This window comes from Gekko japonicus, unplaced genomic scaffold (assembly GCF_001447785.1).
Source record: "Gekko japonicus isolate JY-2015 unplaced genomic scaffold, Gekko_japonicus_V1.1 scaffold1711, whole genome shotgun sequence".
NCBI lineage: Eukaryota > Metazoa > Chordata > Lepidosauria > Squamata > Gekkonidae > Gekko > Gekko japonicus.
The window spans coordinates 359680-376499 of NW_015170937.1; the positions used below are offsets into that span (position 1 = coordinate 359680).

Genomic DNA, 16820 nt, shown 5'->3' on the forward strand with positions numbered 1-16820 from the left:
AGGGAGGGGCTCGTGGAGAGTGGGTTCGCAAGCCCCGGAGGGAGGCGAGAGCAGTCTCCCCTCAAAGGGTGCAGAGAAGAAACCCCCCCCAGCTGCGGACTCCCGTGCCCCCCTCCACCCCCCTTTTGCAGACGAGGGCGGCGTGCTCTGCACCAAGGGAGGGCTTTCGCCCGTGGAACTTCTGCCACAAGAAGAGCCAGGCTGCTTGGAGGCACCCCCTCCTCTCCAACTGGAAGGCCTGCCTCAAGGGCCACTCCCTCCCTGCCTCAAGGGCCCCTCCCTCCCTGCTTCTTTTGCTCTGGGCAGACAAAAATAAAGAGGAAACCTCTGGCCAAGACAAGAACTTTTATTTTTTAAACACTCGGTGGGATCAAGGTCCACGTCAGGAGGGAGCTGCTGTGAGGATTAAACAGAGGAGGGAAAACAGCAGGAAACTCACAGGAGGGATCCAGGCCCCCCTGATCTAATTGACCTGACCTTGCCGGGTTAGGGACCCCACAAGCTAGCCTCACCTAGTGCATAAAAAAACCTTGGACCGGCCCTGACTGGGGAACTAACAACTGGCACTACATTAGGAACAGGAAACTACCTAGGGAAGCAGCTGGACCATAGAATGACAATGGAATTAAAATAATACTAATGACTCAGTGCGGTGGCTCAGTGGTTAAGATGCTGAGCTGCAGACCAGAAGATCGGTAGTTTAGCAGTTCAAGACCCAAGTGCCACGTGACAGAGTGAGCTCCCATCTCTGGTCCTAGCTCCTGCCAGCCTAGTAGTTTAAAAGCAAGAAATTGCAAGTAGATAAATAGGTACCACTTTGGTGGGCAGGTAAGAGCGTTCCATGTGCCTCAGCGTCTAGTCATGCCGGCCACATGACCACAGAAATGTCTTTGGAAAGAGCTGGCTCTTCAGCTTGGAAACGGAGATGAGCACTGCACCCTAGAGTCGGATTCGACTGGCTTTCAAGCAAGGGAAACCTTTACCTTACCTTTAATGGAGGATAAGGTGATTGCTGAAAGTCTAAATGAATTCTTCTCATCTGTCTTCACTGCTGCAGATATAAGGTAAATGCATGTTCCTGAATGGATGCTTTCAGGAGGGGACAATGTGGAGCTTAGGCAAATAGTGATGACAAGGGACAAAGTTCCAGAATTTATAGACAAACCGCAAACTAAAAAATCACCAGGACCAGATAGTATCCATCCTAAAGTTTTTAAAGAACTCAAATGTGAAATTGCTGATCTAAGATATGCAACATGTCCCTAAGATCAGCCTCTACAGTGGAGGACTGCAGAGTGATGAATGTAACTCCCATTATTTAAAAAGGATACAGGGAGGATTCAGAAAATTACAGGCCCATTAGCTTAATGTCTCTTCCAGGTAAATTGATGGAAAGCATTCTTAAAGATAAAATTATCAAGCAGATGTAATGTATTGAAATGATTACATGAATCACCTCATAGGACTCCCATGTTAAGCTTCGAGCCAGACCAGGGCTCCTCTGAGCGAGCTTCCTATTGGTCGCTTCGTAACAGCGACCAATCAGAACGATACCATTCCCTAGGAGGGAAAGACTCCCATTGGTCTTTATCCTAGCAATCTCATTGGTTGTTATTTGTAAATAGGCGTGGCTACATTAGCCCGGTTATGTTTAAAAGGAGCATAAGCTCCCACTGTTTTCTGTTCTGGTTTCTTACTGAGTTAGTGCTTGCTCGTTACTTCCAATAAAGCTGAATCACTTGCTGAATCACTCTACGAGTCCTTTGTTAGCGCGATCTAACAATTGGCGACGAAGGTGGGATGTTAGAGCAGGTAGGCAGCCCTGCGGACATCCACACTTCGGACTCGGAAGAAAGCGAGCAGAGCACAGCAGCCGATCCGGCGGAGGCGCCACCAGCTCCGGTGCCCAAGTCTCCCCCGATGGCTGGAAGCCAGAAGTTCGAGTGCTTCGAACCCTCCTCAGAAGACTGGGACTCCTACCTGTCCAGGTTCGAGTTCCATCTGGAGACCCACGACATCACCGATGAGGCGAAGAAACGAGCATGCCTCCTGAGTTCCTGCGGGAAGGGGACCTTCGACATAGCCAGGTCGTTGGTGGCCCCAACTGATATAAAGACTGTCACCTACGCTGACATCACGGAGAAGCTTAAGGCTCACTATTCTCCACAACCGTCGGAGATCGCCTGCCGGCACGCTTTTTACAAGCGGAACCAGGCCGGAGGCGAGACCATCGCAGATTTCGTGGCGGCCCTTCGCAAAGCCGCACGGCCATGTAATTTCCACAACGTGGAGGAAGCCCTCAGAGACCGTCTCGTCTGCGGTCTCAAAGATGAAAGGCTGCAACAGAGGCTGTTCGCCCGCACCACCCTGACCTGGGCAGTGGCCTACGAAGAGGCCGTGGCCGCGGAAGCAGCGGAGAAGTCCACGAAGGAGGTCCGCCAGCGGGTGGCAGAGCCCAGTATACACGCTCAACGAGACAGCGAGGGCGAAGACGCGGATGATGACGTCAACGCGGTTCGAGGCAAGCGGACCCCAGCGAAGACTACCAACGTCAAGCCTTGCTCCGGTTGTGGCGGGAAACACCAGCGCGACTCCTGTTGGGCTCGTGATGTCGACTGCAGAGCGTGTGGGCGGCGTGGTCATCTGGCCAGAGTCTGCAGATCAGCAAAGAAGGATCCCTCAACTAACAACCGGTCAGCGCAGAGGGGCACTCCAGTCAGCACCCAAGGCAAGACCCGTTCCTCAGCATCGGAAGCAAGCTGCCAGTTGACGGCGACCTTGTCGAGCGCATCGGCCGTAAATCGCACCAGCAGCCAGGGCAAGATCACCGTGACTCCACTCCTCGACGGCCGACCCTGTACAATGGAGGTGGACTCAGGATCGTCCGTGACGGTGATTTCTGCCGCGTCCTGGCGCCAGTTGTTCCCGAACCGAAGCCGGCGGCGGCTCCAGCCTGCGGGAACCAGAGTGTCCGACTTCCAGGGCAACCGAATTCCCTTGGCCGGACGGGACTCTGTTACTGTTGAGTATAAGGGGAAATGTGTTAAACTGTCATTCCTGATTGCAGAGGGAGACCGGGTTAACCTGCTAGGGTTAGATTGGTTTGAGCCATTGGGCATTGGTATTTCTGGGATTAACAGGATGTCTGAAAATAAATGGGGCATGCTGTACGACCTGTTCCCTGATGTATTTGCCGAAGGGTTGGGGAGGTACAAGGGCCCCCCGGTTGCGTTTGACTTAGATCCGTCAGTCAAACCTATTAGGTTGAAGTATCGGAAAGTACCTGTGTCTCTCAAACATAAGGTGGAAAAAGAGATTGACAAACTAGTTGAGCAAGGGGTTTTAGAGCCAGTACCATACAGCAAATGGGAGACCCCGATCGTAACCCCTGTCAAATCAGATGGGTCCATACGACTATGCGCCGATTACAAATGTACGATTAACAAGGCGCTGCAGCAACATTCGTACCCGGTCCCGGTAATAAGCCACATTTTGGCTTCCCTGGGGGGTGGCAAGATTTTCGCCAAATTTGACCTGGCCCAGGCATACCAGCAGTTGCCTGTCACCCCGGAGGCTGCCGAGGCCCAAACAATTGTAACCCACCAAGGGGCTTTTAAAGTGAACAGGCTGCAATTCGGGGTCAACGTAGCACCTGGGATTTTTCAGGGCCTCATGGAACGTCTACTAAGGGGGGTACCTGGCACAGTGCCCTATTTTGACGACGTGCTGATTGCGGGCGGGTCTGAACAGGAACTACTGGACCGGGTTAAAGAGGTCCTCAGGCGTTTTCAAAATGCCGGTCTCAGAGTTAAGCGCTCAAAATGCACGCTCGGGGTGGAAAGTGTGGACTTCCTGGGGTTTCGCATTGACGCAGAGGGAGTCCACCCCACGGATGAGAAGGTATCTGCAATCCAAAACGCCCCCAGGCCGGTGAGTAAGAAGGAGCTCCAATCCTTTTTAGGACTCCTGAATTTTTATCATGCGTTTTTACCGCATAAGGCATCAGTGGCGGCCCCTTTGCACGCGCTTTTGCACAAGGAGGCAAAATGGAAGTGGGGGCAGGCCGAGGAAAAGGCTTTTGTGGGAGTCAAGGAGCTGCTGACATCTAATGCCGTACTCACGCATTATGATGAACACAAGCTCCTGGTGTTAGCTGCTGACGCTTCACCTTTTGGAGTAGGCGCAGTTTTAAGCCATCTGATGCCTGATGGGAGCGAAGCGCCTATCGCTTTTTATTCTAGATCACTATCTGCGGCAGAGCGGAACTATGCCCAGATAGACAAGGAGGGTCTGGCGTTGGTAGCGGCTGTCAAAAAGTTCCATGATTTTATTTTTGGCAGACGATTTTTGCTGGTCACTGACCACAAGCCGCTACTGGGGATTTTTGCGCCCGATAAGCAATTGCCAAACATCATGTCCCCACGCATGCTTAGATGGGCGATATTTTTGCAGGCTTATGATTTTGACTTAGAGCACCGGCCTGGGAAAGCGATTGGGCATGCGGATGCCCTCAGCCGGTGCCCGGTGCCGGACATTGGCGCAGACCCTGCCCCCGCCTGTGAGGTCTTGGCAATTGAGGAGCTTCCTCGACCCCCGGTATCATCCAGGGACATTGCAGCACACACGGCCAAGGATAGCGTGCTGTCCCGAGTATTAAACTGGGTTTGGAGGGGGTGGCCGGTTGGAAGCGTTGAACCGGAGTTCGGCCCTTACAAAAGCCGTCAAAATGAACTATCCATTTCTAAGGGCTGTGTATTATGGGGGAACAGGGTGGTGGTTCCTGACAAACTCAGGACGAGAGTGTTAGAGTCGCTGCACGAGGGTCACCCCGGTATGGTACACACCAAAGCGTTGGCCAGAGGGTATGTCTGGTGGCCGGGGCTGGACAAAGAGATCGAAGAATGGGTACGAGGGTGTCCCAAATGCCAGCAAGTCAGACCCGATCCCCCACAAGCTACACCCCAAGGCTGGGAGTCATCTGGTAAACCCTGGGCCAGATTGCATATAGATTTTGCTGGCCCTCTCCAAGGGCAAATGTTCCTAATTGTGGTGGACGCTATGTCCAAATGGCTGGAGGTCGTGCATATGAAATCGACCACATCACTTGCTGTGATCCATGCGCTCCGCCGACTTTTTGCCACCCACGGGTTGCCTGACGTCATCGTCAGTGACAACGGGCCTCAATTTGTGTCTGAGGAATTTAGGCTCTTCCTCACGAGTAATGGCATACGCCAAATGACTTCGGCCCCTTTCCATCCGGCATCTAATGGCCAAGCCGAACGGATGGTCAGGACGGCCAAAGAGGCCCTGGGTAAAATGGACGAAGGGGACTGGAGCCAGAGGCTGGGCTCCTTTCTTTTGCTGCAGCACACCACCCCCTGTAGTGCTACAGGCCGTAGTCCGGCCGAATTGTTAATGGGGCGGAGACTCACGACCCGTTTGAACCGAATGCACCCAGACCTCACTGAAGAGCAATCCGAGCGTACCACGGCGCAACCGAAGGTGCGCATGTTTGAAAAAGGGGACAAGGTTTTCGCACGAAATTATGCAAACGGGCACTTATGGCTTCCTGGGGTTATATCCGACTCTGTGGGTACTCGAATGTATGTGGTGCAGTTAGCTGACGGTCGAATATGGCGGCGCCACATAGATCAGTTAAGGAGACGTTGGGCTAGGGACAGCGCTGACTCTCCGACGGCTGAATCCCCTGATGTCGAGTGGACACCCCCAGAGCAGGCGGTGAGTACCGAAAGGCCCGGTACTGTCCCCGAGTCAGGGCAGAACCCTGTGTGCGGGGCTGAAATCCCAGTCGAGTCTGTGCCTGATCCAGGCTGTAGTGAACCCCACTCTGACCCACAACCTTGTCTGCCCATGGAGCCTGCACCGCTCCGCAGGTCCCAGCGTTCGCGGCAAATGCCGACTTATCTGAAGGACTATGAGTGTAAATACTGTTGGAATAACTGATGTACAAAGGTTGATTGCATGTATGTAAATAATAAAACAATTGGGATGATGGCTTAACTTAGGGGGGAGGAATTGTAATGTATTGAAATGATTACATGAATCACCTCATAGGACTCCCATGTTAAGCTTCGAGCCAGACCAGGGCTCCTCTGAGCGAGCTTCCTATTGGTCGCTTCGTAACAGCGACCAATCAGAACGATACCATTCCCTAGGAGGGAAAGACTCCCATTGGTCTTTATCCTAGCAATCTCATTGGTTGTTATTTGTAAATAGGCGTGGCTACATTAGCCCGGTTATGTTTAAAAGGAGCATAAGCTCCCACTGTTTTCTGTTCTGGTTTCTTACTGAGTTAGTGCTTGTTCGTTACTTCCAATAAAGCTGAATCACTTGCTGAATCACTCTACGGTTCCTTTGTTAGCGCGATCTAACACTAACCATTTGCATAAATATTTGCGTATGACAGGTTGCAGATGCCCACGTAAGTAGCCAATGGCAATTGTTCTTCATACAGTGAACATAGCTTCTGCAAAGGTAAGTCCTGTTTCACTGATGTTTTAGAGTTCTTAGAAGTGTCAGTAAACATGTGGACAGGAATGACCTGGTAGACATTGTTTATTTGGATTTCCAGAAGGCTTTTGACAAAGTCTCTCAACAAAGACTCCTTGAGCAAACTTCAGAGTCATGAGATAAAAGAACTGGAAATTTTCTTTTAAAAACCTGGAAGCAAAAAGTAAGAATACATAGTGAGTTCTCACAATGAAGGGATTTGAGCAGTCAGGTCCCTCAGGGATGTATTGGGACTAGTGCTTTTCAACTTCCTCATAAATTATCTGGAGTTAGGGGTGAGTAGTGGTAGTGATGTGGTCAGCTTTGCAGATGACACTAAATTATTTATTAGAGTAGTTAAGACAAAAAAGGATTATGAGGAGCTTCCAAAAGGATTTCTTCAAATTTGGGGAATGGGCATTAAAATGGCAAATGAGATTCAAAGTGAGCAAGTGTAAAGTGATGCATATTGGAGCAAATAATCCCAACTTCATATATGTATAATGGCAGTATGATGGTGGCAGTTTTATTCTGTATTCCTACACAAATGCATGTGAAATCACACTTGCAATATTGTTTACAATTCTGGTCACCACACTTGAAAAAGAATACTGTAGAGCTTGAAAAGGTGCAGAAAAGCACAACCAAAATGATCAGGGGACTAGAGCAACTGCCCTTAGAGGGTCAGTTAAAATGCTTAGGGCTGTTTAGCCTTTAAAAGAAGAAAGCAAAGGTAGACATGATGATGATAGCTGATAGAGTTATGCATAGCATCAAGAGACTGAATTGGCCTCTCCTATAAGACTAGAAACCCGGGGTCATCCTGTGAAGCTGAAGAATGCTAAAATGAAGCTAAATAAAGCTAAAATCATCCAGCCAGTAAAGGAGGCAAGAGAAAGAAACATTTCTGAAGCCAAAAGATCCTTTATATTTCTCTGCCACTTCCATAGTTAGTGTAGTACTTCAGTGACTGTAACCTTTGCTACTAGGAGGCAAATGCCTTTATTATGCCTGCTGCAATTCTTTTGCACATGGACCCAAAATGTTCCATGTCCTTGGGGGTCCTTTCCACACTTGAGAATCACTGCTTTAAACACAAAGAATAGGATCTGTGCTATGGTCTGGTGCCTATCGCCATTGTTCCTCAACCTGGTTATGAAAATTTTAATGTCAAGGGAGGCACTATTCTATATTTCAAAGTTCTAGATTAACATCCAGGTAGTGATTCAGCCAGCCATCTCCATTCAACAAGGCTTAGATCCTCTTCACACACTGAGAAGACTAGCCACATGGGAAACCAAATGGCATTCCCATCGATTTAAATAAGGACTCTTAAAGGACGGTTTATTCCTGTGTTGTCCATCCAGTGGGTTAAGGTCCTCTTCACAAGTCCAGCTCTATGTGCTATCATTCTGCCGATTTGTTTTAGGCTGCTAAATGTCTTATGCTGTTTTTATGCTCTGGCTAGATTTTAATATTTTGTTCATTTTAAATGAGTTTGTACTGTTTTATGATTTCATCATGTTTTAAATCTGTGTGTCATTTTTCTGTGAATTCCTGGCTTTTATGTTTTATAAACTATGTCTCTAGCCCCTTCATTGCAAAGATATAAGTGGAAAGGCATATTTCCACAACAAAGGAGGGTACAGACTTATTTTCTTTAATGATATCTGGAAATGTACAGAAAAAGATAGATTGTTATAATGTTATATTAAAATAACAATATTCCTTTGCCAATTTTTAAAGAACAAAAAAAAAACCTCCAGTAGGAATGGGACAAGTCAGGGAAAATGGCTGCCATGTGGGCAGGAGCAAGAAAATCCAAACTTTCCCAACCACATGGCAGCCATCCATGCTGCAATCTTTCCAAAAACTTCACAGCAAAGAAGGTTTGGGAAAAGATCAGAGAAGAACTGGGGAAACCCCAGCTGGTACACAAATATACCACAACTAGAAATAAGGCCCGTTGTGGAAATAAATACAACGGGAGCTAGAAAGAGGCTCTGAGAGAGTGCTCTGGCTTTGGGCAAACAGTGTCAGTCTGCTTTTAAAACATGAACCTGGGACCTGCACACCACCAGAATACAGCAGGTTCCATATGTAACTGACATTCCAACTGCCTTGCGGAGGGGGAGTTTGAGGTGTGGAATGGAGTGAAGTCCAATCAGCTTCCATATGCAAAAGACCAGGTTGTCGCAGCAGTTGTGGTGTGGGCGGGACCCAGGCTGATCCACATTATTCTGATTGGTGGCGATATATGCTGAGGAGCAGTGCCATCAGCCATACACTAAGGGAGTGCATTTTAGAATTAGAACTTTGGCACCCACTACTCAATTATATATAAGGAGAGATGTGATAGGGAAGCACTGCCATTTTCCCAACAGGGGTAGGGATTCCAGCTCCTGATTCCCACTGCTGGTCCTGTGGCCTGCAGATGAGAACTAATGTTTAAAAACACCATTGGCAACAATGTGTCATCACTCCAGGGGAAATGATATCAATCCCTCTAAAAACTGCCAGAACCAATATAGTTTTCCCATAGAGTTCCCAGCAATTCCTAAAGAGGCATGATATAACTTCAGAGATTTCCCAGGAAGTGATGTCACGCTATCACCAACAATATCCCTTATGTCCTTCCTGTGCCTGGCAACCCAAGAAAAAACCCACTTCCCAACAGCATGTACTACACAGATCTCTATGGACCATGAGATGGTGTTGTGTGTGTGTGTGTGTGTGTGTGTGTGTGTGTGTGTGTGTGTGTGTGTACTAAAATTCTTTTCCAACATGTTTGCCAAAGTAGACCAAAGTACAAGTTCACATTATCTCATATCAGGCCGATCCACATTATCTTGTATCAGGCTAATTCTGACAAAATTAACTTGCTCTCAAATAAAGGAGGATGGCAGAATGAATGAAGAGATGCTATAGAGCTGACAAGGCAGGAAACCAAACTGCTCAAATACATTTGACAACCAGGGGTCTTTTCATAGAAAAAGAGCTGCAGGAGCTCATTAGCATATGGTATGCTAATGAGCTACTAGGCTATTAGCATATGCCACAACCCCTGACATCACCAGAAGTGATATCAGAAGGGGAAGCAAAAGGGGGGGAGGCATCTTCAAAAGTCTCCCCATCCCTTCCCCAGCTGGAGTCGGGCCACAGAAGGAGGAAAGAGAGAGAGTAGAGAGAAGGAAAGAAGGAAAGAAAGAGGGAATGAAAGAGAATAAAAGAAAGAAGGAAAGAGGGAAAGAAAGAGAAGGAAAGAAGGAGGGAAAGAAAGAGAGAAGGGAAGAAGGAGGGACAGAAAGAGAAAAGGGAAGAAGGAGGGAAAGGAGGAAAAACAGAATAGAAGAAGGCGGAAAAGAAAGAGAGAAGGGAAGAAGGATGGAAAGAGGAAAAGGAGAGAAGGAAAGGAGGGAATGAAAGAAGGAGAGAAGGACAGGAAGAAAAGAGAGGAAGGAAGGAAGGAAGGAAGGAAGGAAGGAAGGAAGGAAGGAAGGAAGGAAGGAAGGAAGCGGCGCTCTCCCGGCATCCCCCGGCCGCAGTGCTTATGCACGGGCCCGGGAGACCCGGCGGCAGTGCTCTTCCAGCGTCCCCCGGCTGTAGCGCTTCTGTGCGGGCCTGGGGGACCCAGCGGCAGTGCTCTCCGGGCCTTTCCTGAGCTGCAGCACTTCTGCGTGGGCCCGGGGAACTCAGCGGCAGCGCTCTCCAGGCGTCCCCCGGCTGCAGCACTTCTGCACGGGCCCGGGAGACCCAGCGGCAGCACTCTCCAGGCCTCCCCCGAGCCGCAGCGCTTCTGCACGGGCCCGGGGAACCTGGCAGCGGCACTCTCCGGGCATCCCCTGGCTGCAGCGCTTCTGCATGGGCCCGTGAGACCCGGTGGCAGGGCTTTCTGGGCCTCTCCTGAGCCGCAGCGCTTCTGCACGGGCCCGGGGGACCTGGCAGCAGCGCTCTCCAGGCATCCTCTGGGCACAGCGCTTTCGGCACCAGGGAGCTGGGGGCGGGGCTTGACACCACCACCATTTGTGTGGGCTCCTGGGCTGCCGGAGCAGTGCTCCGGCACGCTCCGGCCCCAAAAGACCCTTGCTGTCACCCCTTGCTTTTTCACTGTCTACCAGACAGTGAAAAGAGTAGGTTTATTGATGTCCTGATGAGCTGTCATATATGGCTTGTGGGCTGCACTGAGCATAGCAAGTCAAATGTCAGGCATAATATTTGACACACCTAAATTTTGGACAGAATACCTGTATAGAAATATTGATTTCTAAAAACCCCTGCCTTCCCCTGGAATGTCTCTTGCTGATACCCTGCTGTGTTGATTTCCTATTGAAGCCATATGGCCTCAATAGCCTGCCATATAACCCTACATTCTTCACACTTCCATGCTGCCAGAGACCAGATGGCCCTAGTGAACAGGCAAAGACACATGTACGCTATGGGGTGGTTGGAATTTGGGGACCACATGACTACAGGTGTAGCCTCCCGAGTCCTAACCATTCATAAGTTGTCCCCATGACAACCAAAACGTTGACCACATCCCCTGTCTACTTGTGATTGGCTGATGGCCACAGCTGATTATGATTAGATTGGGCTATAATTGTCTGACCCCTTGGGGGAAAGCTCAGATTTTTCTTGCTCTCTCTACTTGTTTGAATTGCATCTGGGAATGCTGTCCCAGGTAGAACAAAGGACTGCTTTGTGAGCTGAACATGTGCTTGCAAAGATGGAATTCTTGTTTCTCAAGATACCTGGACTCTTCCAATGGACAATATTGAAATCTTGGATGCTACCCTGAAGTTGATAAATATGCTTCTTACTGTTTAGTTAAGGCAAAACATTGCCTAGCCTTTGTTATTTTGAAATCCTTCTAGTCTGTGCTAAATTCTATACTGAATAAACTTATTCTGGTTTTCTAACTTGTCTGTTTTGATGTGTAACTGAATCCCAAGCCTAAAATCTTGCAGCCTAACCCGCTGACCATGTACGCTACCTAGGTAAAAGCTTGCACCTCTGAGTAGAGTTGCTAATGTGTAAAACCCACATGCCAGCTGAGATTGTGGATCTCTAATTTCAGGCTGGTGAGGGATTAAGTAGAGATCCTGGTGGCTATATTGTTCTGAAATCCAGAGAGCCTACGTCTCTGGGTTATTGTGTAATGTATTGAGCCAGTGTAGAGTTTTCCCCTCATCCCTGGACTGGCCTGAGGGGCAGAATCTATACAATACTGCACATTTTTTGTATATTTTCCTTTCCCTTTTTTGAAAATCACTGCAACTTCTCGGTGCTCAAGGGACAGATCACACTTCAGTGCGCTTTAGATCTGCATTGCTTCCTTTGAAAATGGTGACTGTTAAATAATGGGTTCAAAATGCATTGCAGTGAACAGTTCTACTTTATTAAGTGAATTCAGGAACAAGACCGAAACCCCAGGGTGAAAACCCTGTTTAAACAGCATGCAATAAACCACACCCAAACACACCCCACTCCCAACTATAGGCTAATTACATAACAGAGGTTTCTCATTGGTCACTTCCAGAGTCCTTGTGGGCTATTGTTCTAGAGGCCTAAGCTCAGCCAGTCTCTGGTATATAGTCCTGATACATAACAGTGACATAAAATAGTGTCTTCAGCAGCACACCCCAATTTCCATTCTATCTTCATGGCAGATACATTACAATATATTTTCATTTTTTGCCTCTTTAAAATTGGGTTCAAAGGGTGAGCTGGTATTAGAATATGAAATGTAGAACTGTGCCCTGAATATGCATACAAAATTTCATTTTGATGTTTCTCAAATTTTTAAAATACCATTTTACATCCAGCCCAACTAACAGCACAAACCTGAACAGCCAACATTAGGCAAGCTAAGCTAAATGCTTCACTTTGCTTGGGCATCTCTGGGTTAGGAAATTATTCTTTCCATTACCTACAGCCCAGTGCACATGCACCTTGTACAAATCAAGGTTTCTGAACAAGAAAGTTGATTTTTGACATTTAAATACATTCAGTGATTTCTTTTATAGCAAAACGATCCTTTTAGAGAGTCAATTTACTCATGTAGCTATTCTTCAATAATCTATACAATTTGTTGTGCATTATCATCTGAATAGGCCAATTAATTTGTAAGTGCCTACTCACACACAATTAACTTTCAGTAAAATTGAATCTAAGAATTATTTTTTTTATAAAGAACATGGATTGAAAATCTAAAAATAGGGAGCACTTTTGGATATAAAAGAAGCTGGGCTTTCAAAACTATCAATATCTTATGTTGTTATATATAAAAGCACATGTAATGTTCATTTTCATATTCTTTTCCATAATGAAAAAAATTGTTCCATGAGTTTCTGATTTATAAAAAGGGAGAACATCTAAATGCTATGATATGAATTACCATGTAATCCTATCCCATCTATATTTAAAATCTGCATTTTTCATTTAACTTAATTTACTTAATTTATCCTGTGCCTTTCAACCCAATGTACATCAAGGACAACACTGAATTATAAAAACCTTCAAGAGAACAACACCAAAAACACCACACCATTTTATATTAAACTGACAATTTTGGGGAAATATTGGGAATACTGATACATACGTATGAGAAAATACAGTCATACTGGGAGGGAAAGGTCTACACTGGAATGTTGCATGCTGCAGGAATAGTACTTCAGTGCTAAAGTTGCAGGTTGCATTGAAATTCTCATAAAACCTCTGTTCATGGTGGTAAGCACCAACCTACCTTGTTTTTGTGCTTGTGCACGTTCCTCCCCTCACGTTCAGATATAGGGAAGTGGTATCTCAAAACAGAGACACCTTTCTACACAGAGTTTTGTCCTAGCCTTTATTTGTTTATAAGCTGTACTAGAAAATGCAGTCTGTATAGCTTAGCAATAGAGAAATAAAAAACTACCTTCTATCTAATACATTGGATACCTGGTATTAGATAAAAATCCAACCTGTAGCCTAAAAGCATTCTATATGTTTGTCAAGCCCGCCCTGGGCTCCGGGTGTGGACCCTCCCATGGCTGTGATGACTCAAGACAGGGGGGGGGGAGTGTTTGACAGCTCTGGAAGAGGAGGCCTGTAAAGGAGAGGGGGAGCATTGGGGCCTCAGACAGGCAGGGGATGGAGTGAATGACAGTCCGTAGGTCCCTCTACCTCCACGCATCAGTTCCCCAGCCTCTCAGCGTCCCTCCTAGACTCTTCCTCTCTCTGGAAGAGTTAGGTATTTCTGACCAAGTCCTTCCTCCCCGGCCCCTTCGCTTTCCCCTCCTTTATACCCAGCTTCCTCTCCCAGCACCGTTTCCCGTCCCCGCCTCCCTCTCATTCCTCCCAGCCCCCATGATAAGCTCCGATGCCGTCCCTACAGCGTGGGTGTGGTTGGAGCTATGCTGGTGGCGGTCCTGGCGGCCTGGGGCTGCACCGACGCCACCGACGTGCGGGGTCTCAAGCATTCGTGGGCTCGCCATCAGCTTCTTCCTGGCGTCTTCGGCTTCTCCTGCTGCTCCTGGGGACTCTCTGCTTCACGGTTGTGCTGGTCCGGATCGTTGTGCCTCAGCTGCGCTGACGGGGTCCGGCTTTGCGAGGTCCCCTTGGTCCGTGAGTCAGTTAGGTGATTTGGTGGTCGTTGGGGTCCCTGGGGGGTGTGGGTTATGTCCCGGAATCCGGGAACCAGGACAATGTTGCACTCCATCATGATGATACATAACATATCAAAGCCTACTAGTATGACATGAGTATAAAGTTAGCATGGCTTCCTTCTGGCCTATACCCTTACTATAGTTTTTTGTCCTCTGGCACAAGGTGGTCTCTTGGATCCAATCAGGTATCCCCCTTGATGGAACTTTCCAGAAGATGCTAACATCTGCTCCTAATCCCCGCTCCCATCTGGTTACATAACTGAGCACAGGTTCTCACAGTTTACCAGTTACCACATTCTTGAATCCAGCCTTGAAAGAGATAAGGATAGTATCTGCAGGAAGGCCCAAATCTGCAAGCTGGAGTAGGTCTACTAGTAATCATGTTAACCCTTGACAGAAATTAGGGCATTTTGCCTCACAGGGCCTCTTCAGGATATTTAAGCCTTAGGCTAAACAGAGAGCCCTGCTTGTTCAACTAGTTCATATGGCTAGCATGTTTCTGTGCTATCTCTGAGTCTGGATGTGGCACACAGCTACTGAGACTGCAACCCTGACCTCAGTGCTCTTTAGAAGTGTGGACCTGGCATCCAGAGACTGGGTGGACCCCTTGCCACTGAAGAATCCTTTGACTGCTTCAAGCTTTTGATATCAGAGCCTGAGCCCTTTCAATTAATCAATATATAAAAATAGTATATATAATATATATATAATAGTATAAGAGAATGAATCCTAAAATATTAATATTTTTGTAGGCATTGCATTCTTAGACATTTTTGTTTCTATGGATTGGGAATTTTATAAAGGCAAATCTGAGCCAAATAAGGCAACCAATATATTCTTGACTCCACCATGCCACGGATCAAAGGACCTCTATTGCTATCACCAATTAAAGATTCAGAGTTATTTAACATGAGGGACTTTTTCATAAAAGTCACACACTGGTACCTCTAGTGTTGCCAGGCCTGGCTTGGCCCAGCCTGGCAACCAGCAGGAAACCATGGGGTCAGAGACATGGAGGCAGCTGTTGGCAACAGCATGACACCATTTCCAAGGAAAACATGGAAGTGACATCATGCCTCACTAGGAATTGACATAGAGTTGCTGGAGATCCCTAGAGAGGCATGACATCACTTCTGGGTTTTCTATGAAAGTGACGTCATGCTGTCAGCACAATGGCCCTTTGTTAAATTTTTCTCCCACTGCTGTTCATAGCTGTGATGAGAAACAGGAACTGGGACAGGGGACACCCTGCTCCCATAAGGGAACTTAGCTGTGCCTAATTGGAAAAAGATTAATGTTACTTGTAAATTTGGAGGCAGCTGTGCCCCGCAATGAAGTTTATCCTTCTTATAAATGGTGTTCGGCCACTCAACTAAGAGGATTGTCAGCTCTTCATAAAGAGGTTTCTTGAAACAGTCACTATTGAATGTCCATTGGAATTTCTTCCAGCTGATGATACATTATTATAAGAGGTCCTTACTAGTGCAACAACTGGAGGATTTATCTGGAGAGGGCTAAGATTTATTACTATTATAGCCCAGCATGAGGACTCTCATTTAAGTTTTCTTCAGTCAAGGTGGCCCTAGATACATTTTAATATTAACGCCAACTTTGGATATTGTTCATATTTTGGATGGGATTGTGCATTATATGTGTGTAATAAATTTGTATGTGATTAGATAATAATAGACTTACAAATTGCTGTATTTCAATTCATTTATAGTTTATTCTAACGTTCATTATTTATTATATTTATTTGTTCACAGTTGTCATCTCACTCTCTTGTACCCATAAGGGAACAGATAACCCTACTCACGATTACACTTATTTCTGAGACAGTGCTATGCTCATTTAGCATCCAGTTTCCCCCCTTTTAAAAATTCCTTCTTCCTTAACCAGACAAGAAACTCTTATCTATCAATTATATCCCTGTTCACTAAGAATAGATTAGACAGTTGTCTTCCTTTGGGTTTAATTACTTTTAATGGATGGAAGTATATGCCAGAAGTGAGAGCTGACAGTTATCCATTTTGAAAAGGAATATTGCCTCCTTGCACATCTCAATGGATTGTATCACCATAGCCTTTTTTTAAAAAATCCTGATTAATTATATCTCCTAACTAGGGAACATGAGCCCTCTTCTGCTTATTCTTCAATTCTGAAGAAGGAGTAAACACTCCGCCATCTGTGGCCAATATAGGTAGGTGCAGACTGGAGAGCACTACAAGACTGAGCCCATCGTCCTGCAAAAGAGGAAAAGAACAGCCACATACCAGCATTAACGGCAGGAATATTTAAATTAAAATTTATTTTCAAGCTATATTTTTTAAGAACCCAAAAAGATTTCATCTGTGATATGATGAACCCCATTATTTCTGAGTACATGGGGATTTGTTCCTGGAATCTTTCATAAGTTGCAGCACTCTTATTTTCATGAGCACCGCCAGGGGTCATTTCGTATAAAAAGAGCTAGGGGAACTCATTAGCATAACTCATTAGCATATGCCACACCCCCTGACATCAGGGGCCCGGTGGTGGACCTGCAAGGCCAGCGGGAGTGCGAGGAAGCCCCGCCAAGGCCCTCCCTGGCCCCAGGCAGGCAGGGGTGGGGAGAGGCGGGGAGGAAGCAACTTACCCTCCCTCTTCTCCTGCTTCCTCCTGGCTGAA

The 16820-nt window shown here is 47.0% G+C and overlaps 1 protein-coding gene across 1 annotated transcript; it reads left to right on the top strand.

Moving 5' to 3' along the window:
* Positions 1-4614: 4614 nt before the first annotated feature.
* On the top strand, positions 4615-5466 carry LOC107116847 (uncharacterized protein K02A2.6-like; the record flags this gene model as incomplete). Its single annotated transcript, XM_015418858.1, has 2 exons — positions 4615-5318; positions 5421-5466. Coding segments are annotated over 2 exons (750 nt in total), but the record flags the coding sequence as incomplete, so codon positions are not given.
* Between the last annotated feature and the right edge of the window lie 11354 nt (positions 5467-16820).